This window comes from Onychomys torridus, chromosome 3 (genome assembly GCF_903995425.1).
Source record: "Onychomys torridus chromosome 3, mOncTor1.1, whole genome shotgun sequence".
NCBI classification, from domain to species: Eukaryota; Metazoa; Chordata; class Mammalia; order Rodentia; family Cricetidae; genus Onychomys; species Onychomys torridus.
Genome location: NC_050445.1, coordinates 161131040 through 161158794, shown reverse-complemented (window position 1 = coordinate 161158794; position 27755 = coordinate 161131040). Strand labels below are relative to the sequence as shown.

Genomic DNA, 27755 nt, shown 5'->3' with positions numbered 1-27755 from the left:
AGTAACTGCTTCAAAGCCCATTCCAGGAGCAAGTGTTATATTTACAGATGGGTCTAAGACAGGCTGTGGTGCTTATATGGTGGATTCTAATGAACCTGTAAAGCATCAATTCTTGCCAGGTGCACCTCAACAGGTGGAGCTTTCAAAAGTTCTTGAAGTTTTCAAGGCTTGTCCATTTGCATTTAATTTAGTGTCAGATTCTAGTTATGTTGTTAATGCTTTGAAAAGCCTTGAATGTGCAGGGCCCATCAAATCTTCTAGCCCGGTTAGCTCATTGTTTGGCCAGTTACAGAAACTGATCTGGCAACGTAAAAATCCCTTTTTTGTGCAACACATCCGTGCACATACTAGTCTGCCAGGTCCATTGGCTGAAGGCAATGATATAGTGGATCAGTGTACTAGACAGGAATGGATGTTTGTGGCTTCTGCCATACAACGAGCACATGCTTTCCACAAAGAATTTCATGTTAATGCAAGGACATTACAACAAAAGTTTTCTATCTCACGTGCGGAGGCACGAAAGGTGGTACTAGACTGTTCCCAATGTGTCATTTTTCATCATCCTTCTAGCTTAGGAGTTAACCCTCGTGGTTTGCTCCCCCTAAAAATATGGCAAATGGATGTTACACACATCTCTGAATTTGGATGTGTCAAATATGTACATGTATCTGTTGATACCTGTTCTGGAATCATTCATGCCACCCCAATGGCAGGAGAAAAAGCCTCTCATGTCATTGCTCATTGCTTGGAAGCTTGGGCAGCATGGGGTAAGCCTCAACAGTTAAAGACAGACAATGGTCCTACATATACCGGACAGAAGTTCGCTTCCTTCTGTCAACAGATGAATGAGCAACTTGTACATGGCCTACCATATAATCCACAAGGTCAAGGCATTGTGGAGCGTGCTCATCGCTCCTTGAAGGAGTTGCTTCAAAAACAAAAAGGGGGAATAGGCTATGGCCGTACCCCTAAGGACAGACTTTCTCTTGCATTATTTACTCTGAATTTTTTGAATTTGGATGCTTCCAATTGTTATGCTGCAGATTTATCTAAAAGGTTGTCTAGTTATCTTTTAGGCAATTGGACCGGAGAGTTTGATAACCTGATGGACCAGCTGAGAGCGGCTATTGTCACGGTGAATTCGACTCGAGTGGATACCGGACTGGTGGAGGGATTGTCTTCCTGGATTGCTACAGCCATGGATCACATGAAGGAGTGGGCGGGAATAGGAGCCCTAGTAGGTTTACTGGTGCTCACCTCCCTAGTATGCTTGTGGTGCATTTGTCGCATTAGGATCTCACAGCGTCGCCATGCAGCCATGATTGTCCAAGCCTTTATGGCCATTGATGTGGGACAGTCCCCCCAAGCCTGGTTGGCTACTTTGAAAGATATTTAGGCACAGGATGCGAGGCCTGTGCACTGCATTTGAGGTTATGATACGCTGACCTCAAGAAAAGCAAGTCTGATTGCATGTGGGTTGGTACCCTAACTCCCACCTCTGTGAAAAGGGTATCGGACGGGTCTAGTGTTCTCTGGGTGGACGACGCCTGGACAAACATTAGTACATGTTCCATTTTAGCAGAGATCAGACCTCTACTCTTGCCTGTTGCTTTGTAAAACAAAAAGGGGGAAACTGTAGAGAGCTGCGTGTAGCCGCACCCTAAAGATGGCTCTGGCTTCTACCCTCTGCCTTCCCGATGGCAAACACTCTTTATAGTAAACAGCTCCTTATTTGGCTATGGCTGGATTCGTGTGCTGCTGCCATATGCGTGAACCTGTGGACAGTGCCCACGTGGCTGCTTGGGGTTGGCAGCCCAGCCCTACTTAGGTGCTGGGAGAGGCTTGCCCCAGGGGAGAGAGAAAGACAATGCAATTAATCAAGGGCCTGATTAAACTGTTTTAAGAAGGATCCCGGTGTTGCGTCATCCTTGCTGGTCGAGGCGGGCGCGACATGGTACTTTCACCCATGTATGCTAAGTATCTTAAGGCTGAAGGTATTATAGAGTATGTAAAGAATTAGGAATATTTAGAATGTGTGAAAAGTTTCATAGGTCAGATAGGATAATAATACAACTTTTCTAAAGCAACACCAAAACAGAGCAAAAACCATAAAGATATTCAACCTTTAACCTATCATCTTACTTCTGAGCCAAAGACCAAAAGGATGAGAAGTTGAAAACAAGCTATGCCAAGCAGGATCCTACATACACAAAATAATGGATAAGAGTGGAAAGAATAATTGATGTGATAATAGCATATGAAATAAAAATAAAATACAAAGGAATAGTGAGATGGCTCAGTGGTTAAGAGTTCATACTGCTCTTTTAGAGTACCTAGGCTCTGTTCCCAGCATCCTTGTTGGGAGGCTCACAACCATCATAATCTCCAGCTCCAGGGGATCCAATGCCCTCTTCTGACCTCCAAGGGTACCTACACCATTGTGCATACATATAGATACACATAATTTTAAAATAATAAAAATAAATTTTGAAAGAAACAATAATTACTCATGGAGATCTCATTTGTTTCCCCTTCCCAAGGCAATCCATGCATCTCTCTTAGGGTCCTCCTTGTTTCCTAGCTTCTCTGGAGCTGTGAGTTATAGTCTGATTATCCTTTGCTTTACATCTAGTATCTACTTATGAAAGAGTACATACCATGTTTGTCTTTCTGAGTCTGGGTTACCTCACTCAGGATGAAATTTTCTACTTCCATTTATTTGCCTGCAAATTTCATGATGTCATTGTTTTTACTGCTGAGTAGTACTCCATTGTATAAATGTACCACATTTTCTTTATCCATTCTTTGGTGGAGGGGCATCTAGGTTGTTTCCAGTTTTGGGCTATTATGAATAATGCTGCCATGAACATAGCTGAGCATGTGTCCTTGTGGTATGGTTGGGCATCCCTTGGGTATATACTCAAGAGTGGTATCATTGGTTCTTGAGGTAGATTGAGTCCCAGTTTTCTGAGAAGTTGCCATACTGATTTCCAAAGTGGTTGTACAAGTTTGCACTCCCACCAACAGTGGAGGAGTGTTCCCCAAGGTCCAGGAGTCTAGTCCAAGAGAGGGAAGGGGGATTATATGAGCAAGGGGAGTCAAGAGCATGATGGGAAAATCTACAGAGACAACTGAACCAAGCTCATAGGAACTGACAAACTTTAGACCCACAGCTGTGGAATCTGCATGGGACCAGACTAGCCCTCTGCATAGGGGAGAGTTGTGTAGCTTGGCCTGTTTGAATGACCCCTGGCAGTGGGATCAGGATCTATCCCTGGTGTATGAGCTGGCTTTCTGGAGCCCATTATGTATGGTGGAAGGCCTTGCTCACCCCTGAAAGGGGGAGGAGCTTGGCCCTGCCTCAATTGAATGTACCAGGTTTTGCTGACTCCTCATGGGAGGTCTTACCCTTTTGGTGGAGAGGATGAGGGATGGACCATGGTGGGGGAGGCTGAGGGGAAGTGGGAGAAGGGGTGAGAGGGGCAATCTGTGGTTGGTATGTAAAATGAGTAAAAAAATTTAATAAAAAAGATACAATAATCAATCTTAAAAGTAAAACTAAGTGGCAACATGAAAAAGTTTATGACATGATATTAATAGCTTCTACAATGTAATAATAATGATGTAAATACATATTCAGGGACATAAGGACCAAACAGTCATACAATGATTAAAATAGTTACTGCTAATATTCATTAACTTTTAATTTTATTAATATGTTACTTTATATTTAAATACAAATGAATTACTTATTAATTATACCAGCTATTTTCTAAGAAGGAAGTACTACTAAATTCATTTGAAAAGCTAGAAAGATTTTAATGAGTTTTACCTACATTAGGTACTCTGATAAGTCATCACCAGTTTGGTGGCTCACAGAATACTTCAGGTGCTTTCTTTTGTTTTTCTTCAGGTGCTTTCTTAAATAGTATAAAACAATAGGAAGTAGGTTATAAAAGCAAAAAGGCTCAGAAGATTAATTACTTCTATGTGTGTATCTATACATGTGAATATGTGTATGTTTGTACATAGATGTATATATGTGTGCATAGATGTGCATGTGTGCATAGGTGTGTATATGCATGTAAAGATGCCTGAGTGCATGAATTCTAGCTATTATGCCATTTAAATCATTAGTATTACTGATTCAAAAATTCTTAGAACAGTAAACATATGCTGTATATTATAAAATCACACCTTTAACAATTTTCTATTGTTTATTAATTTTATTTTCATGTATGTTTGTTTTGCCTGCATATATGTATGTGAACCATGTGCATGCTTGGTGTCCAGGGAGGTCAGAAGATGGTGTCTAATCCCCTGGATCTAGAGTTACAGATGGTTATAAACCACCAACTATGTGGGTACTGGGAAACAAACCCAGGTTTCTTTTTTTTTCTTTTTTTTTTGGTTTTTCGAGACAGGGTTTCTCTGTGTAGCTTTGCGCCTTTCCTGGATCTCACTCTATACACCAGGCTGGCCTGGAACTCACAAAGATCTGCCTGGCTCTGCCTCCAGAGTGCTGGGATTAAAGGCGTGCGCCACCAATGCCCGGCTAAAACCCAGGTTTCTGTAAGAGCAACATGAGCTCTTAACCACTAAGCCATTTCTGAAGCCTTCTAGACCACATATTCTGATCCCAATCACTATGCTGATAGCAAAAATCAGAGAAGAATATAGAGATTCAAAGGCTGGGGTTCCCCAAAAGGAATTAAGATGAATTTGAAGTTTAAATTAAAAAAATAAAATTTGGCAAATGTGGCACTCTCAGAAGCCAGGTGGAAGAAAGAAGATATAGGAACAAGTACAGAGAGCTGGGTACAATCAATGGGGAGTGGTAGGGACTATGACAAAGTATAGAATCTACCCCATCTAACAACACAGCTGGCAATCGTGATTACAGACCCAGCCACATACCCAAAAATCTTTCAAAACGCCAAAACCACAGATGTTCAAGTGAAATTCCTGGTCTTGTAACTGCTAGCAAATATTTTAGCTCATTTTAATTTTATATTTCCTGCAACAGACAGGCAATGACTATCCTTGTAGTTATTTTATTTCATGGACTTGTTTTCTACCTCTGATCTGTGCAGGGACTGCACAAGGGATAGTCGTCTATATGAGGCATAAACCACACTTTTATTTAGACCTTTATGTAGGGAGAAAACAAGAAAAGGTACAAAACAGTGAGGCTAAAGTAAGCTGTGGAGCGCTTGTATCAAGTGTCACATGAGAACAAACCTGGATGTTCCCAAGAGGCAGAGCTGTCAGAGATTTGGGCATTCTGAGTCACTACAAAAAGACATTATCTTTAAAAGCTTGTTATAAATATGGTACTCTTTGCTGAAATTACACTGACAATGTTAAGAGAAAACAAAATCTAACTAAGATGGGACAGCTATAAACTACAGAACTGTAGATGGGATGCACACATGTCCTGTCTTATACCTGCTGCTCACTTCTCTTTGCCTACCCCATTCTTCTAACCTTTCTTTTCTTTCCTGGGCTAATGGAAAGAAATTGCTGGAGAATGCTAAGACATGCCTGGTATCTGGCTGTGGAAAGAGAAAACAGGATGCTAACTGTAAATGAGCTTTCACTTCAGTGATGGAAGTCCCCTGTTGTTACAGTTCAACTTGCAAGGTGGGCTGAGTAAGAGGAGAGCTGTCTACTTAACTGTCATTTGCATCACATGCACCCAAGGAAAAAGTGTTTACCTGGTGGAGCCACGGTTAACCTTTTTTCCTTGCTGAGCCGATGCCCTTGGATGAGTTCACTCATGGAAGGGGAACCCTTCAGAAGAAATGATTCTGTGGAGGTGGGATCAGGGGGAACTCTTAATAAATTCTGTAGGTAGGAAGCCCCTGAAGTCCTGGGACGGCTCTGATCACAAAGGGAAGGTGAAAATTGTCTTGCAGGAGATCCAAGAAAAATACATATAGGAAACAAAAAAGTTTTACTTTAATTACCTTTCAACACCTCACCAGTGACAACATCATTCATATTGGCATTTAATTATCTTTTAAATATGAAAGTCAAGATTGTTTTGTAATTCTTTAGTTTCCATATCAGGATACAACCCTTTTTGAAATCTACTCTGAATACTGGAATAGAAATTTATTATAGTTAGACAGTTGAACTACAAACAGAAAATATATGTATTATTTTTGATTCTTAAACAAAAGTTCCTCAAGCAAAAAAACTTTAACTATATTAACTGAAAACAGGGCAAGTAACTCAACAACCAGAATTTGGTAAAAGGTTACACAATCAAGTCACTAAAATCCTTAAAAGTGGTTTTTTAGCAATATTAACATGACTAATAAAAAAGTCACAAAAACTTGCTTTTAAGAAAAGGATTATACATATTCTATTCCATTTTATCAAATATAGCAATGACCTTTCAATTAGTCATCAGTTTTAGTCTTATGGACAAAGTGTTTCTCTTAGAGAACAAATTCATATCTTTGCCCCATGAAAGAAAAAATGACAAACAGCATAATTTCCAGAGACATGGCATTTAAAATTATAGCCCATGTTCACAGAGCTTCACTTTTTTTATCTACCCATTTTTAGATTGGAGGGCAGGGAGAGACATTTATGTACACAAACAGCAGCAAAAACATTAACAGACACTTGAAAATCATGTTATGGTTAATCAATATGTGTAGATGGGGTGGCAGAAAAACCAGCATTAGCAAGGCCGATTAGTAGCTTTCACTTTTTTCTTTTCCCTCCTTTTCTCGATCCTACCCAATAAAAGCACATAATTTTCTGCAGTCAACTAAAACCTGTTCACTGTACCACACTATGACAATAGCTGCATGCATACCTTTTCCTCTGAGTGCCACTGCTGACCCGAATGGTGGGTGTCTGTGGGCCCTGACTATGCAGGAGGTAAGTGTCTATGGTAGGTACAGCTGCTGGCGCCTCCCCACTTACTTTAGGGCTGCCGATCTTGCTCTTTCCAAGTTTGCCTTTGCTGCGTCGGGACTGTTCATGGTCAAACTCTAAGTCCTCCAGCCTCTGTGTCAGGGCGAGCTTTTGCTGGATAGCCATTCGCAATAAAGTGTTTAGAGTCTTCTTCTCATCTTCTGCAGCTGCTAACTGTCTCTGCATCTCATCCAACTGTGTGACGTATTCATCACATCTGGAACCCAAGCAAAAAAGGGTGAGGAAGCAATCCTGGTGAAGATAAACTGTAACTTAATTAGAAAGGTATTCCTCTTACCCTCAGCCCAGATATTGATGTCCACCCCAGTATCAAAACCTTTATTATCCAATACTGTTAGAATGGTTATATACCAACATTATATTATATTATTATGTTTAATAATATAATTCAAGCTTCATCAGAGGCATCTACATACAAGAGAAAGAGTAATCTATAGGGCTTGGTATTTGGTTTCAGGCATCCACTGGGGGTCTTGAGATATATTCCCCCATAGGTAAAGAGAACTAGTATAATAAATTAGACTAGAATTTAGAGCACTGATCTTCCTAGCAATTGGATGGAGATACTCTATAATAATATGCTGCAGGATATTTGTTTACACTGTGTGAAGATGTGTCTATGTTTGCCTCACCTACCAGCACCTGATTGGTTTAATAAAGAGCTGAATGGTCAATAGCTACAGGAGAGAATAGGCCGCACTTCCAGGCAGAGAGAGGAGCTCAGAGTTAGAATCTGGTACAACAGCAGATGCCAGCAAGACACCGAGGGAGCTGGACATACAGAATGGAGGAGAGGTAAAAAAAAGTCACATGGCAGGATGTATATTAGCAGGTTAATTTAAGCCTTAAGAGCTACTTGGGAACAAACCTAAGTTAAAGGCCAACCTTTTATAATTAATAATAAGTCTCCATGTCATTATTTTGGGGCTGGTGGTCCGAAGAAAGACTAGCTATCATAGTCAATAAACAATTGGAAACAGTAGACCATGTTCAGTAATTGTTGGTTCAGCCTCACAATGGAATCCATAAGGAGATATTCTAAATAAGCAGTATAAACCTCAAGGATAGTTATTATGGAAGCTGCTTTGTGGTGATAATACAATTTCACATGCTCTTCTCCACTACTTTAGGTATATTACAATTGCTGTCTCTATTGTATAACACTGTATCCTTTGCAAAAATTTTGTAATATGTCATACTTACAGTAGCCAAGAGAATGATAGTATTAATAAAAAGAACATTTCTTCCTTTATCTGTATTTGCATACTTTATTTTAGATTATAGCAGGCACTGTTTTTAATATGGCAGATTTTCCCAAATTAAAAAATCAAAGTTTCAATGAGTTTTCAGCCAAATAATAAAGTCATGAGTTGCCCCAAAAAAAAAAAAAAAAAAGATTTTTAAAAGTTTGGTTCAGGTACAGCAGGCTATTGGAAACATCTTCATCCCACTTCATATTTATACTGAAACACAAAGACAATGTCTGTGCTATTTCCCCACTGAAGTTAAAACCTGAGTCCATCCACATACATTTGGAAAAAGTAGGGTGAGAAGAAAACTCACATGGATTTTTGCTGAATTTAAGATAATTAGTAACAGTTATTCTTCATGTATTAGCAGATATCTAATGAGCTCAGAGAATTATTCAAAGTATATTGTACAAATTAAAATTAGCACAGTTTGATATATTATACAGAAAAACAAACAAACAAACAAACCAGGAACTATGGTTAAAATACACTAGGTCCAGGGAGTAACCTTTAAAGTCAAGACTATGGTGCTACCTAGATCATGAGAAAAATCACAGCTTATTGAAAAAAAAGAAATGAATTCCAGGACCTTGGATTAATTCTTTTTGGTATCTTGAAAATATTTTAAAATGTAAATTAGTATACCTGAAAGAAACAAATGTCTGTGAAAATGGACTGCAAGGGAATAAAATATGAGCCAAATTGAGCATTTAAATATCCCTTTAAATTTTTAAAATTTCTTTCTCAAAGAGGAAATATGTGTTCTCTTAATTCTGAAGGTAATCCTGATTTCTTTCCTCAATAAGGTGACCTTGTCTCCCTTTCCATTCTTTGTCCTGCCCCTATAGTTACCAGAAAACACATATTCTAAATGCCACTGAATTTTGTGAGAAATCCAGAAGCTAGTTCCTGCCAGATTCCTTACAGCCATGCGGTCTAAGGTTTCTCTTTGCCACCTCCATGAGATTCATGCACGTGTAACCTTGAGTTCTAGAAACACATTTCTAATCTTAGATTTGTCAGAGTAGTATCTCATCATTTTCTTCATGAAAACCAAATATATTCATTCATGAATATTGACAGTGTTCTTCCCATGATAAACACTCAATTTTAGGGAACAAGTTACCTTGTTGCAAACATTGCTCTTAGAGATGAGAAGGTTGCAGCATCTTCTTTCAAAGCCTTCAGTTCGTTCCTTAGTTTTGTCATCGTTTCAGTCACCATTGCCTTCTCATTTTCATATTTGTTCTTCAGATTAGCTAGAGCCACTTCCGCTGTCTGCGGCATAAAATCACAGTGCTTACCAACTCACACCAGAAAAACCTGCCCACACATTTCTTCATGCCAAATCTATTCTTTGCTCATGAAAATGGAAATAGAAATAGATTAGGTTGGACTTCTGCAAAAGCAAATATGTATATATGTATTGTATGTGAATATATATATATATATATATATATATATATATATATATATTATATGTATGTATATATTGAACTGAGATGTATCTTTTACTCTCTTCTGCTAAACAGTATTATTTTCCAGTCTATATATCAGGACACCCACACCCAGGTAAAACTCAACAATGGAAAACAAATCAGTCATTCTACTTATTCCAGAGGGATATGATCTATATTTAAGGAAATTCCCTAATGCTTCAGTTCTGACACAAGTAAACTAACAGTTCATATATGTGGTCAGTGATACAGCTAGGCTTTAGGATTTGGAGGTGTTCTCTCTCTTTCTTCCTCTCTTTCCTCCTCCCTTCTCCCCTATCTCTCACTCTAAACTATTTCATTTGTTGGTAAAGTCTGCTTCTGTTTACTCATATCCCCACAGCTATGTTGTCCTTCATCCTTAATGCCATTACTTGATCATTTGGTTACTAAGTATTATTTGTTTAAGCCTGAAATGAAAGACAAGACACCAAGTTTCCATCCTGTGACAGCCCTAGAAATTGAATCTTAACCTCTAAAGTTGGGTCTAGCTATTGCCTGTCAGACCTCTTTCATCACGTCTGTGCCAACCTCCCAATCTCCCTAGTTGGCATAAGCTACTAGGCAAGCCTGTACCATGATCCTCCAAGGGCTGTTTCTATATTTCCTGACCACCAGGCTTCTGCTTGTCACTGCCCGGGTCTGGGTTTATCTGCTGCTGGGTCTCTGTCACTGCTTTAACCTTCCTCACCACCTGTACTGCTGAGCTATGCACAATTGCTCTTCTATCCCATTCACTTCAAACTGTGGTTTTGTTTTATTTTATTTTTATTTATCTATGTACCTATTTTACGAGAGAGAGAGAGAGAGAGAGAGAGAGAGAGAGAGAGAGAGAGAGAATGAGTATCATGGCCCATCTGTGACAGACAGAACAACCATGGGAGTTGGTCCTTTTCTTCCACCATATGGGTTCTGAGGATTGAACTCAGGAGGTCATTAGGCTTGGCAGCAAGCACCCTTATTACTAAGACATCTCACTGATCCCTTACACACTTTAGAACTAAGACTACATTCTGATTTGGCATTGGGATGTACTTTGTTTTATTGCTCTATTGGCCAGGAATTTGAACACTTATCTTGGCACTACAGATTCAACAAAATTAAGGGGATAAATTGGTTAAGAAAGCTTTTACTAGTATGCTTTCATGAGCAAAAGTGTATTACCTGCTTATTGGCTTTCAACACTGCCCTCAGTGTGGCAATCTGCTCCCGTTTGGTACTCAGCAATGACTTCAGCTTGAGAATCTCTTCCATTAAGGCTTCTTTGTCCTTATCAATCATGGGAGCCAACTCTCGGGCTGCTGCTCTTTGACGAGACAGCTGTAAGGATCTGTCCACTGCTTTCTGCAGATGCTTGATTTGGTCCCGGATTATGGCATTGAGGTTGTAGATATTCATTGGCTCTTTACGGATATCACTTGTATCCAAAACTGGAGATGATGGTGGGGCAGTAATAATAGGAGAAATTGTGGGAGTCTTGGTTGGACTCGGCTCTTTAATAGTTTCTGTGTTTTCTTTTGAAACTGGTTCAGATGATGTCCTTGATTCTACTGGGGATGACATACCCCTCCTGGATAGTCTTGGAGACAAAAGCCCCCTGGGATCATCAGGCCCCTTGAGGCTGCCACTGCGGGTAACTCTGCTTTGTCTATAGTAGTCCAACATGACCCTGTTGGGAGTTTCATTATTACATAGACACACATGGTGATAAAGCTGTGCTAGTTCCTCACTAAAGGTCACCAATTCATCCTGGGCTGTATTGAGGGTGTTGTGATTTTCATTGGCTATGCCAGTCATCTTTTGCAGCTCCTTCTCCATGTGAGCCATCTTCTCACCACTCTCCTTAGATGTCTTCTCAAGGTTTGTCACTTGTTCATCATACATTTGGATCTTACTCTCATATTTTGTCTTTTCTTCTGTATAATTTTCTACAGATTTATTATATTTCTCCTTTAAGGCTTTAATTTCTGCTTTCAAATCAATGACCTCAGTGACAGCCACTCTATATTTGCACTCAAGGATCTCTAAGCCATTGATGTCCACCTCATAGTCATGGGCCTCCTCCGATGAGTTCCGGCCCCTCTGACAATCTAGCTCAGCCTTGAGTTCCTTGCTGTTCTGCAGGCCCCTCATGGCATTGACATGCTCTGTGAGCCGGTGTACTTGCTCATGCTGCTCAGTCAGTGCCCCCTTGGTGTGTTCTAGCTGGGTTTGTGACTCCTGGAGGTTGGCCAGAAGAATGGCTTTTTCTCGCTCCACCTGCAATGGCAGAAGACAATGTCTGAATAACTTCAGTGCAAAGCCAATAATGAACTCAATGCAACTGGACAGACATGTATACATTTAAATGCCCATATCAGAGCCAACACTCACATTATGTCAAAGTAAATTCAAGTATTTTCTTATTTTAGATTCTGGTACGTTAACCTAAAAATGCCTAATTCATAACACGGGATTTGATGTAAGCCAAACCATTTGAATTTTTCATAAAGGAAATAGAAAATCTAAATATTTCATTGTTGGCATTATGATCTCAGTTTAAAAAAATGGATTTGGCTAGGCGACAGTGATGCACGCCTTTAATTCCAGCACTCGGGAGGCGGAGCCATGTAGATCTGTGAGTATGAGGCTAGAACGAGATCCAGGACAGGCACTAAAACTACATGGAGGAACCCTGTCTCGAAAAAAAATGGATTTAGGGGCTTCTGTGTTCCTTTTTCTTTGAAAATTGAATTAATTCCCTCTAAAATTTAAGCATTAATTAAATAAACTGAAGCTTTTTCCAAATAGCTTTTCCTTCTGGGAAAGCCTTTTCATAAAATTTAATCAAAACAAAATTTGCTGGATATATCTTAAGCTTATTGTAGGGATAAAATATCTTGATAAATGAGATAATATATTTAGAACAGTTTTGGGTCTGTTTTATGGTTTTTTTTTTTTTTTTTATTTAATATAACATTTTCTAAAATCTACTATTTCTTCATTATAACAACTACAGAAAACATTCAACAGAACATGGGCTCTCCCCTGTGTGTTCTGTGTAGTTTTAAATCAAATAAATAAGGAATGGTACCCAAATTCTACATATTTTACACATATTTGTATATAGCTAGATAGATATGCATATATTCTACATGTTCCTAGACAATGTTGTTCTAATAGAAGTAAGTATATTATATTACAGATAATTTCATAAAATGTCAGCATTATATTATCAATCAGTTACTGAAATTTAGAGTAGCTTAAGTTGTGTTTGTATTTTGATGAATATTTGCTTTGTTTGAATGATTTAAGAATCATTGTTCTTTGACTAAATGCAAAGTACTTCAAAGCCTAAACTGATTCTACATTTTGGACTGGAATCAGAAGTGCTAAGTCTCTTGTACCTTATGATGTAGGCTCAGTCAGTGAGGAATTCACTCATCCCAAAGTGCAACTGACACTGTTGAAAATCACTCTCTTGGAGCTAACATATTTGTCCTCCATCATTCTTTGTATTAAATTACTAATCATTTTTAGTCATTTGCACTTAAATATATTTAAAGATAAAAGTGAGAATTGTTCTGAGCTTCCCCCAACAGATGAGCTAACCAAAAATACTGAGCTTTTTTATTCATTAAAACCCCTCTTACACTCTGCAACAACAAAAATGAAGAAAGAAAGGCTCAATGCACAAACTTTATTCTAAAGGCCTCAGCATTATACTTTAAGAAAACATATTATTTAATTTATAGGAAAAATTTATATTAATGTTTAACTATCTAAAATTTTTTCAAAAAATGTTTTCTATCAACCTTATTGTTTTTATAAAAAAGCAAGCAATAAGATATAGAAAATTATTAGCCACACAGAATTGGACTTTGTGATCATATTAAAATCTACATGAAGTTCATTTTCTTCCAATGGACATACTCTTCAATCTTGATTCAAATTAAACATTGCAAAAACAAATTTTCTTTTAGCAGCCATAAGCAATGAGCATGTAAAATACTGGCTATGTTAACTCTTGATGTATTAGAAGCAAATTTTCTAACAAAGTAACTACATTAACTCTCTAGCCCCTATTTATTTTTAAGTCACTATTTCTGAGCTAGCAGAATTATGTTTTCTATAAAAATAAGTCATTTACAGAGTGTTAGCAACTTTTAATTACTAGTTATACACAAAGAACCATGTGAGGATGAGACTGAGATTGAAGATTAAGCCTCAAATTTAATCACCTAATAAGTTTATTAAACCAGATTCCTGGCTCTGTAAATCTACTTGAGCCAAATATATAGTATGAATAACCCTTGAGACAAAGGTGATGCTGCCATTGAGCAGACAGCATTTCCATTGCATTTGACTAAGGTGTATTGAGAAGGCAAAGTTCTAAATTAAGAAAATCATAGCATGGTTAGATAAGGTTAAAGACACAGACTCTTCACATGACTTTTGCTTGGAAGATATTAAAATTTTAAGTACTCATTTATGTTGGAACACTTTGTTTTCATATTTACACTTGCTTATTTATAAACATATGGAATCTTGGCTACTTTCTATTTAGGAAGTCCTTTGTGTCTTTAAAGCTAAGAATGTTCCTAGAGAATGCAATCATTAACCTAAAAGCTGTATTTTCTGTCATTTTACTTGTATATAATATTTTGAATTCTTTTATCATTCAGAAATATATGAACAATTTCTCTTTTCATAGACAACACTGCAGTCTAATTCATAAATTGAAAAATCTCCTTTCTTATATTGAATTCAGGACCCGGTACTTGCAAGCTCTCTACTACTGAGCTATTCCCAACTCATTTCTCAAGTGATGCAAATGAGAAACTTCTTTCCAACATTCCTTCTGTCATGTCTTTCTAAAATATCACACTTCTAAATTTTCTAGCTGAAGAATTAATATGTGAAAAAATTAATCAGGAAGAAAAATCTGAGAACCAGAAGTCCTATAGCACACTGCATACCATCAACATGAAATTCATTCTTATAGATTTAAATGAAGCTCTTACCTGCATGAGCTGCTGCTTCAGTTTCTGAATTTCTGAAATGTTCAGCTCACTGAATAAATCAGACACAGGGTGTAGGGATTCTCCTTTCCTTGATGTGGGAGTACGATAGTCTCCATTCAGTTTCCCAAGAGGCCCATGGATATGCCCATTCATCTTGTCATCATTGTTTGGCTCACTCCCATCCTCAGCAAACTTGAGCCCATCTACTGAGATGCTGATGTGGTTATCACTAAGGTTGATGTACTGGGACAGCTCCTTCCTTAGATTGTTTTTTTGTTCTCTTTCATTTTTTAGTGTCTCAAGGGCTTCTTCCAACTGATGCTCTGCAATCTCTTTCAGTCGAATGGCATCTTCTAGTTGGCTGTTCAGTAGCACTGTGTCTTCTTCAAATCGCTTAATTTCATGCTTTAAGCCTTCATATTCAACCTAAATTAGGTTAAAGAAGATTCATAAAACTAAAATTTGGGCCTTACAAAAATTTCCACTGAACACTCTAATGGACTTAATCATTTAAGTATAAACAGTCTACAAAATAAATAATAAAAAGTACATACTATATTCTTATGGTACACAAAAGTTACACAGATATAAACACATACTCAAACACATATTTACATATACAACTAGCTATATTTTTAAAAATAAAAATATATAATTTAACATCTAGCAGAGAAGAAAAAGTATCTACTATACTAGGGTATTTTTTAGGATCTAGTGAACAAATAATAAAATATTGTAGCACCCCAAAAAAAAATTTTACTGCCAATGTTTTATTTCATTAAAAAAACACAGTTTTAGTATATACACAAACATTTGTTTAAAAGATCACAATAAGACCAAAATTTCAATAAAACATCATTGAGAATAAGATTAAAAAAAAAAAAGCCAAAACATAGGAGATCACTTTCTCAGTAGCACAGCACTGAGAGAAACAATCAATCAATGGGACCTCTTGAAACTGAGAAGCTTTTGTAGAGCAAAGGACATGGTCAACAAGACAAAGCAACAACCTATAGAATGGGAAAAGGTCTTCACCAACCCCACATCTGACAGAGGGCTGATATCCAGAATATATAAAGAACTCAAGAAATTAGACATCAAAATGCCCAACAGTCCAATTAAGAAGTGGGGTATAGAACTAAGCAGAAAATTCTCAACAGAGGAAGCTCAAATGGCTGAAAGACATTTAAGGAATTGCTCAACATCCCTAATTATCTGGGAAATGCAAATCAAAACAACTCTGAGATACCACCTTTCACCTGTCAGAATGTCTAAGATCAAAAATACTGAACACAGATTATGCTGGAGAGGATGTGGAGCAAGGGGAACTCTCTTCCACTGCTGGTGGGAATGCAAGCCTGTACAGCCACTTTAGAAATCAATATGGCGCTTCCTTAGAAAATGGGGAATCCATCTCCCCCAAGACTCAGCTATATCACTCTTGGGCATATACCCAAGGAATGCTCAATCATACCACAAGGGCATTTGCTCAGCTATGTTCATATCAGCATTGCTTGTAGTAACCAGAACCTGGAAACAACCTAGATGCCTTTCAACTGAAGAATGGATAAAGAAAACGTTGTATATATACACAATGGAGTACTACTCAGCAGAGAAAAACAATGACATCATGAGGTTTGCAGGCAAATGGATGGATCTAGAAAAAATCATCCTGAGTGAGGTAACCCAGACTCAGAAAGACAAACATGGTATATACTCATTCATAGGAGAATACTAGATGTAAAACAAAGAAGACTAGACTACTACTCACAACTCCAGGGAGGCTACCTAGAAAATGGGACCCTAAGAAAGACACAGGGATCGCCCAATGACAGAGAAATGGATGAGATCTACATGAACAACCTAGATAAGTGTGGGGGTAATTAAGGGCAAGTTTCGAGGTAAAGAGAGCTTAGGGGAGCAGGACATCCCAGTTGGATCAAGAACAGAAAGGGAGAACAAGGAATAACAGACCATGATAAAAGAAGACCACATGAGAACAGGAAGAAGCAAAGTGCTTGATAGGTCCCCAGAAGTCCACAATGATACCTCCACTGTAGACTACTGGCAATGGTTGAGAGAAAGCCTGAACTGACCTAGTCTGCTGATCAGATGGCCAAACACCCTAATGGTTGTGCTAGAACTCTCATTCAATAACTCAGCCAGGCCCCAGGTGGAGCTCCAGGAGTCCAATTGTCAAGAAAGAGGAGGGACTGTAAGAGTGTGAATTGTTGAGACCAAGATTGGAAAAGCACAGGGACAAATAGCCAAACTAATGGAAACACATGAATTATGAACCAAAAGCTGTAGAGCCCCCAACTGGATCAGGTCCTCTGGATAAGTGAGACAACTGAATAGTTTGAACTGTTTGGGAGGCACCCAGGCAGTGGGACCTGGACCTGTCCTTAGTGCATGAGCTGGCTGTTTGGAACCTGGGGCTTATGCAGGGACACTTTGCTCATCCTGGAAGGAAGGTACTGGACCTGCCTGGACTGAATCTACCAGGTTGAGCTGAATCCCCAGGGGAGTCTTTGCCCTGGAGGAGATGGGAATGGAGGGGAGGAGATGGGGGGAAAGTGGGGGTGGGGCGGGAGGGGGAAGGACAGGGGAACCCATGGCTGATTTATAAAATTAAATTAAATTTTAAAATAAATAAATAAATATTTAAAAATGCCAAAAAGTTAACCCCAAATAATGAATATCTATACTGTTAATGATGCAATATTCTTTTGAATTATAATAGGGAGTCTGCTCAAACAACCTTTGGTCATAGGAACTATAGATGACAGTGTCTTGAGCTGGTATGCCTTCCTGGAGATTCTTCCATGGTACTAACCTTATGCCACCTTTTAAAAACATGTTATCTGGGGCACACATGGTGCTATATGTCTTTAATCCCAGAACTCTGGAGGCATGTACAAGTAGATATCTGTGAGTTTGAGGCCAGCATGGACTACATAGTAAGTTTCCAGGCCAGTCAGGGTTACATATTGAACCCCTCTCTCAATAAAAAAATAAAAATAAAAATAAAAAGGTACCTTTTTATTCTCCTAGGTGTCCCTTATTATATCAATGCTGTGGATATCGCTCTGTGTAAATAAAGTTCTGATTGGCCAGTGGCCAGGCAGGAAGTATAGGCGGGACAAGAGAGAAGAGGATTCTGGGAAGTAGAAGACTGGAGAGAGACACCTCCAGCCGCCGCCATGAGAAGCAACATGTAAAGACACTGGTAAGCCACAAGCCATAAGCCATGTGGCAAAGTATAGATAAGCAGAAATGGGTTAATTTAAGATAAAAAAGTAGATAACAAGAAGCCTGCCACAGCCATACAGTTTGTAAACAATGTAAGTTTCTGTGTGCTTTCTTGGTTGGGTCTGAGCAACTGTGGGACTGGTGGGTAAGAGAGATTTGTCCTGACTGGGCCAGGCAGGAAAATTCTAACTACATATCAATGCTCCTCCACAATGTTTAAAACCAAATTCTGCTCTTCAATAAGCATTTTATTAATAGATAACTACTCTGAAAAAAACTAGAACAAGTACTAAACATTATCTTACTAGATACTAATATAAACTGTACATATTTGTTTGTATTTTTATTGTTTAAATTGAAACAGGAATCATAGACCATTATTGCTTTCATATATATTTTACTTCTCTACTCTTTTCATAACCTTGATGCAATTTTTTATTGTGAAAATGTTGAGATACCAGTTTAGTTTAGATGTAGATTTGGCTGAAATAAACAAGACCTAATTGAAAATGTCTTAGTTAAGATAGAAGGACTTTACCCTGTTTAACAGAATGGGAATATATAGCCAAGGCAAGCTTGGAATCTCAGTTCCATGAGATCCTCTGTGAACCAGGCCTCTCTCTCTTGCTACATAACCTCCTACAATCCAGGAGGGCTTTGCCATCTTGATTGTGTCCCCAGTGGAATGAAGGAAAGGATATATCCTCTCCCTTTAAGGATACCTCAAAGTTGCCTACATTGTTTTTTCTCAAATACATATAATATTTTGCTGTAAAAAAAGTGAAAAATGTAATCTCTAGAAGGATCAGACTTGTACAGTTGAAAATTGTAAATACAATGGAAGAAGGAAACAATAGCATTCAGTGTTATAGAAGGTCACTAGACCAATGGCACATGGAACACACTATGGAAGATTCATGAATAAAAGCTATTTCTAAAAATATTAGTTACATATGGGGATAAAGAGAGTATTAATTCTTTAAAGAATGTTCATCACCCTACAGTTTGGTACATGATTGATGGACCTGACTGAGTGATTATAACAGATTTAAACTAGAATAGACCTAGACCTTGTTTCTGAGCAAGCCCTTCTGAAAGAATTTGAACTTTAATTAACATTTGCTGAATTACTGGCACAAATAATTGATTTATAAGTGAATCATCATATTACAGATTCAAGAATACAACTAGCAATAATTGTAAAAACTCAAAATGCAAACCAGTTAGGAAAACAAAACCATCTATTGTGGTTAGAATGTGAAATATTCATGAGTTTGAACACTTAGTCACCAGATGGTGGTGATGTTTGGAAAGGTTGTAGAACCTTTGGGAGATGGGGTCTCACTGGAAAAAGTCAGTTATAGGGAGAGACCTTAAGGCTTTATAACCTGGCCAGATTCATGTTCTTGCCTCTATCTGCAACCATGCCTTTCCTATCATAAGGGACTGTTACCTCCAAGCACCAAAAGACAAAATGAACTTTTCTCCAGTAAGTTGCTTTTTTCATAGTATTTTAATCCCAGCAATAAGAAAGCAGCTAAGACAGAAATTGGTACTAAGAAGTAAAATCACTGTTGTGATAAACCTGACCAAGAGGCATTGGGAACTGGTTTGTGGGAGAATGTGGAAGAATTTGGACTTTGGGTAAGAAAAGCTCTTGAAGGGTGAAAAACAACGTTTGATGGGTCATTCTGGTAGGATTTTAGAAAGTCAAATAAAGAGAGAAATGCAGATAATGATGTGTTGGCTCATGATAGTTCAGAGGGAAACAAAGAATCTATTCAAGAGGTCATTCACATGATATTTTAGCTGGATTAAAATATAATGGACTGATATGCTTTGATTGTGAATATCCAGGCAGGACACAATTCTACATGTTTAATGGTTATTACTATTTTTATGTAAGTCTTTGGTGATAAAGAGTAATAATTGGGGTAGAAGGGTATTAAAAATATGTCTCTTTCAAAAGGAGAAAGCCTAAGCTCCGATGTCCATGTGATTTCCAGTTCCTGGTAAACAATTACCTAGGGAAATATTTCCCTAGGTTGAGCACATAGAATCTGATAATTGTGATATGAGTAAACCAGGCTCCAACTCAAGGTGGCAGCAGAACTTACTAGTGACTGGTTTTGCAGGCATGAGAGATATGAAAGGATCATGAAGTCTTCTTCCACAGTTTCAAAGACTTTTGAGAACAGGCAGCATGTGGCATGGATAAAGTTCCTGAAAGAAGGCCCTGGGAAACCATTGTGTGAAGCTGTGAAGGTGAATCCTAAGTTGTAGTGGAGACACAAAATATTGGAGATATCAGAATCATGAGACATCTGCCAAGGAAAGCTGTATGTGGTATAAAGCCTACCTAAGACAAAGGCTATATGTACTGAAGGAGGCAGAGCTGGAGGAATGGGGCCCAGCTACTTTCATCACAAGCCCCAGATGGCAGACATGAAGCTGTAGGATTTAGTTAGACTAGAGAAATGTCCATGATCCTAGGAGAGGCTAGAAGCAGAATGTTGTGGTTTGAATGTGAAATGTCCCCTATAGGCTCATATGTTTGAATACACCTAGTGGTGCTGTTTGAGAAGGTGGTGGAAATTTTAGGAGGTAGAGTCTTGCTGGTGGAAGTTGGTATCTGAAGGTAGGCCTTGAGGACTTATAGCTTAGGCCCACTACCTGATCACTCTCTGTCTCCCATGTAATATGACCATCCAACTTCTTGTTCCTGTTGCCATGCCTTTTCTGCTTGCTACCTGCATTCCTCATCATGATGGACTATGTCCCCAGAAACTGTAAACCAAAATAGATCCTTTCTCCCAGAAGTTTTTTTGCCAGGGTGTTTTATTACAGCAACAAAAAGGAACTAAGACACCATCCAAGCCTCATTACAGGAAGAAAATGTAAATTACAATGGACTTATAATAAGGTTACAGCTAAAAAAGAAATCAAGTATTTAAAATGAAAGAAAGAGACAGATAAGAGGAGGAGAGATGAAAGAAAGGGGAAGAAAACAAAGAAAAAGAAAGGAAGGAAAGGGAGGAGAGGAGAGATAAAAGAGATGGGAGAATGAGGAAAGGGGCAGAGAGGAGAAAAAGAAGGGGAGGGGAGGGAAGGGAAGAAAGGGGGAAGGGAAAAAGACAGAGAAGGGAAGGGGGAAGGGGAGAGAGAGGAAGGCAGACAAGTTTTTATAGGAAGATGTGGTTGATATATTGTGCACCCCAATAAACTTATCTGGGGGTCAGAGAACAGAACAGCCACTATATTAAACATAGGTTTAGGCAGCAGCAGCACACGCCTTTAATCTTAGCATTCTGGAGGCAGAGATCCTTCTGGATCGCTGTGAGTTCAAGGCCACACTGGAAACAGCCAGGCATGGGGACACACGCCTTTAATTCCAGGAAGTGATGCCAGGAAACAGAAAGGTATATAAGGTCTGAAAAACAGAAACTAGAGGCTTTTTAAGCTATTAGACTTTTGAGCAGCAGTTCAACTGAGATCCATTCCAAGGCTTCCAGTCTGAGGAATCAGGATCAGCTGAGGAATTGGCGAGGTGAGGTTAGCTGTGGCTTGTTCTGCTTCTCTGATCTCCCAGCATTTAGTTTAATACCTGACTCTGGGTTTGTTTTTATTAATAAGACCTTTTAAGATTCATTCCACAGGAAGATCTTAAGGATGCTATATAAAACAAGTTAGTACACCCAGCAACAACAAGAAGTTGCTAAGTTAAATTTATTATAATACATTTGACTTACTACTAAAACAAATTAGCATTCTTCTTACTTAATAAAATTGCATTGTAAACTATACTATTTACATTTCTTTCTTATAAATTTTAGCTGACATAGGAAGATTGAGAAATTCCAGCAAACAAATTAAAGGACTAAAAAAGATCTGACAAGTTCTTTCTTTTCTTTTTTCCTTTTCTTTCTTTTCCTTTTTTCCCCCTCTCCTTTTTTAATTTATTATATTTGTATTTTAATTTTACACATCAGCCATGGGTTCCCCTGTTCTCCACCCTCCCGCTCCCGGACCCTGCCTCCCCCCCAGCCCCTTCCCTCCATTCCCATCTCCTCCAGGGCAAAGACTCCCCTGGGGATTCAATTCAACCTGGTGGATTCAGTACAGGGAGGTCCAGTACCCTCCTTCCAGGGTGAGCAAAGTGTCCCTGCATAAGGCCAAGGTTCCAAACAGCCAGCTCATGCACTAAGGACAGGTCCAGGTCCCACTGCCTGGGTGCCTCTCAAACAGTTCAAACTATTCAATTGTCTCACTTATCCAGAGGACCTGATCCAGTTGGGGGCTCTACAGCTTTTGGTTCATAATTTATGTGTTTCCATTAGTTTGGCTATTTGTCCCTGTGCTTTTCCAATCTTGGTCTCAACAATTCACACTCTTGCAGTCCCTCCTCTTTCTTGACAATTGGACTCCTGGAGCTCCACCTGGGGCCTGGCTGAGGATCTCTGCATCCACTTCCCTCAGTTATTGGATGAGAGTTCTAGCACAATCATTAGGGTGTTTGGCTATCTGATCAGCAGACTAGGTCAGTTCAGGCTTTCTCTCAACCATTGCCAGTAGTCTACAGTGGAGGTATCATTGTGGACTTCTGGGGACCTCTCTAGCACTTTGCTTCTTCCTGTTCTCATGTGGTCTTCATTTATCATGGTCTGTTATTCCTTGTTCTCCCTTTCTGTTTCTTAAGAAATAAAGTATAGGGCTGGCGAGATGGCTCAGCAGTTAAGGAGCACATGCTGCTCTTCCAGAGCACATGATCTCATTGTCAGCACCCATGTCAGGTGTCTCACAAGGACCGCTAACCCAGGCTCCAGGGAGATTCAAAGCCTGTAGCTCCCACAAGCACCTGCACCCCTGTTTGTGCTCATACACATGCATAAAATAGTAAAACTAAGTATTTTGGAAAAAAGGGAAGAGTGACCCTCATTTATTAGAAAATGTAGACCCATCTGTGATATAACTTTTTAAGAGAATCTTCTTAAGCCTCACCTGGTTCTGTTTTAATGTGGACACTAGTTTTTGTAATGTAATATTTTCTTCTTCCAGTTCTGTATAGTCCTGAAGGAGTCTGGTCTCCCGGAATTTATATTCTCGGATTTCATCTTTCATTCGTATCCTCTGAAGCTCCACCATCTCATTGTTCTGAAACAACAATATAAACAATCATTATAAAACTTCCTTATTCTAAGTTTTAGAAAATGTAGGGAAAAACATACTTGTTAAATAACAGAAAAAATTTCCTGGAATTAAATTGGTACTGCCTTTTTAAAAGACAATTTAATTATATCTAGCAAAATTTCTAAGCACAAATACCTGACCCTAAGCACAAGCAATTTGACATTTAAAAATCATCCTGAAACATATTGTCAAATTAATAAATAGAAAGCTAAGCAAATTCATGTTTATTCACACAAAGAATGGGAAATAGACTAAATTTTTGCTATTTGGAGTCACACTGAAATAAATTATTTTACTCTTTGAATTATAAAATTATTCAAAATGATGAGAAATACAATCAGAGGGAACTTTAATGTGTTAAAATGGAAATATAGCTACAATGTATTATTAGATATAAAAATAAGCTGCAGACTAGTATACACAGTAGGGTCTCATAAGTGTTAAAAATAAGGGAGTGGGCTAGAGAGATGACTCAGTGGCTAAGAGCACTGGCTGTTCTTGTAGAGGACCTGGACTGGATTCCCAGGGCCACATGGCAGCTTACAACCATCTATATATCTATAACTCCAGTTCAGAATATTCCATGCCTTCTTCCACTTCAAACAGGCACCAGACATGCATTCAGTGCATTAACATACATATAGAGAAAATATTTACACACATAAAATTATTTATATATATATATAATATTTGGTTTTTCAAGACCAGGGTTTCTCTGTGTAGTTTTGGTGCCTGTCCTGGATCTCACTCTGTAGACTAGGCTGGCCTCGAACTCACAGAGATCTGCTGGCTCTGCCTCCAGAGTGCTGAGATTAAAGACATGTGCTACTGCTGCCCAGCAAAAAATACATATTTTTAAAGTAAAGATCTCTATTTAAATAAATAAATAAATAAATAAATAAATAAATAAATAAATAAATAAGGATGACTTGGTATTGTAGTGCACATATGGATTTCCCGAACTTAGAATGTAGAGGAAGGAGGATTGGGGGTTCATAGATAGCTTGGGTTATATAAGACTCTCTCTCAAAAAACAAAACAATAAAAATGAATAAAATTAAAGAAATACATGTGTAAATGCACATACAAACAAACCTCACTTTTATGTTAAAAATATATTTGTGAAAATTCTCCCCAAATTTGTCAGTAGTAGTTATTTGGCAGGTGTAGGGTTAGGCAGATCATCACAATAAGCAGAGGGCCTATTACTTTAACTTTATAACCTATGGATAACCATAAACCAGCCCTACATAAAATTCTCCATTGTTTAAAAACCCTTATTGGTAACTTCTACTCCATGTATATTTATACTTTACTCCCTTTCCAACTCTGTAGAAAAAAATGCACTAACTACTCACCCATGCTAATTTGTGACTGATATGACTTATTGCTCTTAAATATGAATACAGGTAATCAGTGAGGGAGAAACATATCTTTGTGTTCATAGCTTGGGAGATAAACAGGAGTCCTCAAATAAAAAGAGAGTTAGGAAATGTTATGTTAAAACTATACATTTTTTTCTTCTAGGCCTCTCAGAACCTTTAAAATGCCAATATACATTGAGCTTGTGTATATTAACACTCTGTTAGAGCAAAATACAAAGTGCACTATTTCCTAAATGTATTTGACTATAAGACCTTTATCTTTTTCAAGGAATATTTTAAATAATTTATAAACTGAATCATTGGAAACGAGAGTATTACATAGACAAAGAAACACAACTTCCAGCTACTGAGGCCCTAAACACAGGGAACTGACAAGAACTCACCTTGCCCTCATACAGCCCAGGGGTCAAAGGCAGCCAAATTATTATCATACCTCACAGGTCAATATTAATTAGTCCCACAAATGACACATGACACATATTAACCAGGCCAACTCTTCTGTGAAATTCTTCATCTGAACATTTTTCTAAAAGTATACTCTGGACTTCCCAAGCACTTGTCTCCCAGCCCAAACCTCAGGGCAAATAGTCTTTCAATCTAACTTGGTAATGCAAAGGAACCTTTACTTATTCCCTGGTGGTATAGCACCTCCCTGCTCATCCTCCTAAGTAACCCTAAAAATATATAAATAAATAAAAATAAAAACAACAACAACAAACATTTTGCCTTTTGGGGGAGTGGGATGGTGTTAGTGAGGCATTGAGGCTTAACTCCAGACTTTTGCCATGATGTTGGTGTTGTGCAGAATTCCTGGAAAGAAGCTGTGTCTGCAAAGACTGGCTGGTTAAAACTGCACTGATGTTTGAGAGTTCGGAATGTTGCTGGTCCAGAGGCTAACTACCTTATCTTGGGCTACCTTTAAGACTATCAGTAGTTATTCCTTATCTACCTGTAGAGTGGTAGAACAAACATCCTGTGACTAATAGATTTTTAAAAAAAAAAAAAAAAAGGAAAAAAGATACTTTTGAAATCTATCAACTTAGCAGACTACTAGCTTTCATCAACCCAAAAGCTAAGAGTGTCATCAGACATCATTTGAGGCCCAAAGAAAAGCTTTCTCCATCTTGCTATAACTACCTCTTTGATGTCCCCACCAATGTGTTTTAAATGTGTCTTGATTGATGACTTTCTTTGGTCTGTAAAACTATAAAACCACTCCCATGTTAGAACATGGAATTTGGGATAACCTAAGTCTATGTTCCTAGGCCACAGTCATTCACAATGCCTTCAGAATAAACTATCTCTTATTCCCTTTAAGATGAGGGCTGTGTTTAGTACTTCAAAAGTTTTTGATGCCAAAATGTGGTACTCTGAAAATGATCCATTTTTCACCAGAGGAAGGGCTTGAGTGAAAGCCGGTTCCCTTCCTGGAACCGATGAGTCTGAGCTCCTTGGTGTTATTTCCTCAGGTGGGTTGTTAGTATTTTCTGTGGCTCATGGGCCTTTCTTGCTTTGGTCAATAGTCCACTTGTTTATTCTGAGCTAGTAAATTAAGGATCCCAGTATAACATAAATCTTTTTAGTTTACTTTCAAAGTTCTTGGTTTAAGGTATCTAGTTCATTTGTTTGCTTTGAAAGCATTTTGGTTTAGAAACTTAGTTTGGTTTCTCTCTCTCTCTCTCTCTCTCTCTCTCTCTCTCTCTCTCTGTCTGTGTGTGTGTGTGTGTGTGTGTGTGTGTGTGTGTGTGTGAATGAGATTAATAAACCTCTTGCCTAAAGTGACTTAACAGCTTCGCACCCCCTCTCTCCTCTCCCTCTTTCTTTCTCCCTCATCCTCCCTCTCCTTCTTCCCCCTCTCTTGGACCTCCTCTTCCTCCTCTCTTGGACCTCCTTAAAAACGTAGATGAGGTAAATCACAAAGCTAGCCAACCGTTATTTAAATAATGTCATAAAATTTAAAAGTAAAAGACTAAGTAAAATGTATGTGGGAGCCCATAGAGGCTCTGTGTTAAGACCTTGCTCAAGGTCAGAGAGTCTGAACTTGCTTTACCCAGGAGGGCTGCATAATGGGATGACCATAGACGTAGTTACCAGGTGTTCTGAAGGGTCTACACTTGGCTGAACATTATGCTTTGATCTTGCAAGGGTGAGGTCTTTTGCCTCTTCTCTTGGTGTCTAAAAAGCCCTTTTGAATAAAGCCTCATGGCGGCTAGGTATTGACCCAGAAGCCTTCCAAAGCTATGCTGTGTCTCTCTCTGTCTTTCACCTGGTCACTATCTTTCTATCATTTCCTAATTCCTCTCTCCTCCACCCAAGAACCCTTCAAAAGGTCAGGGTGGTCCTCGACAGACTCCCCTCAAACGTAAAAAGGTTAGACAAGATAATAAGGTCCTGTGAAGGAGTTCAGGACATGCCATGTTCACATCTTGATTATTTTAAGCTGAAAGCACTGAAGGAAACAGCAGATACAGGAAGGGCGTCCTGCCTTCCCTTTCAACCTGAAGCTGGCCAGAAGAGAAAAGTGCTGTCCTTCTATGTAGGAGAACACTCTTTATCATCAGAGACAGAAATCATGCTGAAATAGAGTTATACAAACAAACTTACTAAGGTTAAGTCTGATTTCCTACTGCTTCCCCTGACAATTTACTAGGTCAAAATCTCAGCATAGGCAGAGGCAGAAGGGGCTCTGTGAGTTTGAGGCCAGCATCATCTACACAGCAAGTTCCAAGTCTGCCAGAAATACATAGTATGATCCAAAAACCAAAACTAACAACAAAAAAAGTTAAGACTGGAATATTTAGGTATTGTTAGTCTTCTATATTTAAAACACTAGAGAATCTTTATATAGTTTTTTTCAATATCTGGCTATAAAAATCATTGGTTCCCATGTTCTATTTTAGAAAACATCCATGAAAAGCAATTAACTTAATTTTGGAACAGTTGATAAAACGTAATTCTTTCCTGTAGACAACTGAAACAAAGATTTCTTTTTTAATTACTTTTATTTTTTGAGGTTATAATGAAATTGCATCATTTCCCCTTCCCTGTTCTCCATCCAAATCCTCCCATATAGCCTTCCTTGCTTTCCTTCAGACTCACAGCCTCTTTTTCATTAATTGTTGTTTCTCTCTCTCTCTCAGTATGTACAATGTTACTTGTGTGTATGTTTTCAGGACTGACTATATGGTACTAGATAACTAATTGGCAGGCTCTTCTCTGGGGAAGACT

The 27755-nt window shown here is 38.4% G+C and overlaps 1 protein-coding gene across 8 annotated transcripts in view; it reads right to left on the bottom strand.

Moving 5' to 3' along the window:
* Positions 1–27755, bottom strand: part of Bicd1 (BICD cargo adaptor 1) — a 187912-nt gene that overhangs the window by 31932 nt on the left and 128225 nt on the right. For 4 of the 8 annotated variants that reach the window (XM_036181711.1, XM_036181714.1, XM_036181715.1 and 1 more), the window contains exons 3-7: positions 22954–23106; positions 14704–15129; positions 10865–11959; positions 9331–9482; positions 6943–7150 (exon numbers count right to left, since the gene is read on the bottom strand). In XM_036181711.1, coding sequence (XP_036037604.1) covers positions 6943–7150; positions 9331–9482; positions 10865–11959; positions 14704–15129; positions 22954–23106 — 2034 coding nt within the window. Of the gene's footprint in view, positions 1–5717; positions 5912–6832; positions 7151–9330; positions 9483–10864; positions 11960–14703; positions 15130–22953; positions 23107–27755 lie in introns of those variants that run through there. The other 4 variants (XM_036181717.1, XM_036181710.1, XR_004944515.1 and 1 more) reach the window with 3 other exon arrangements.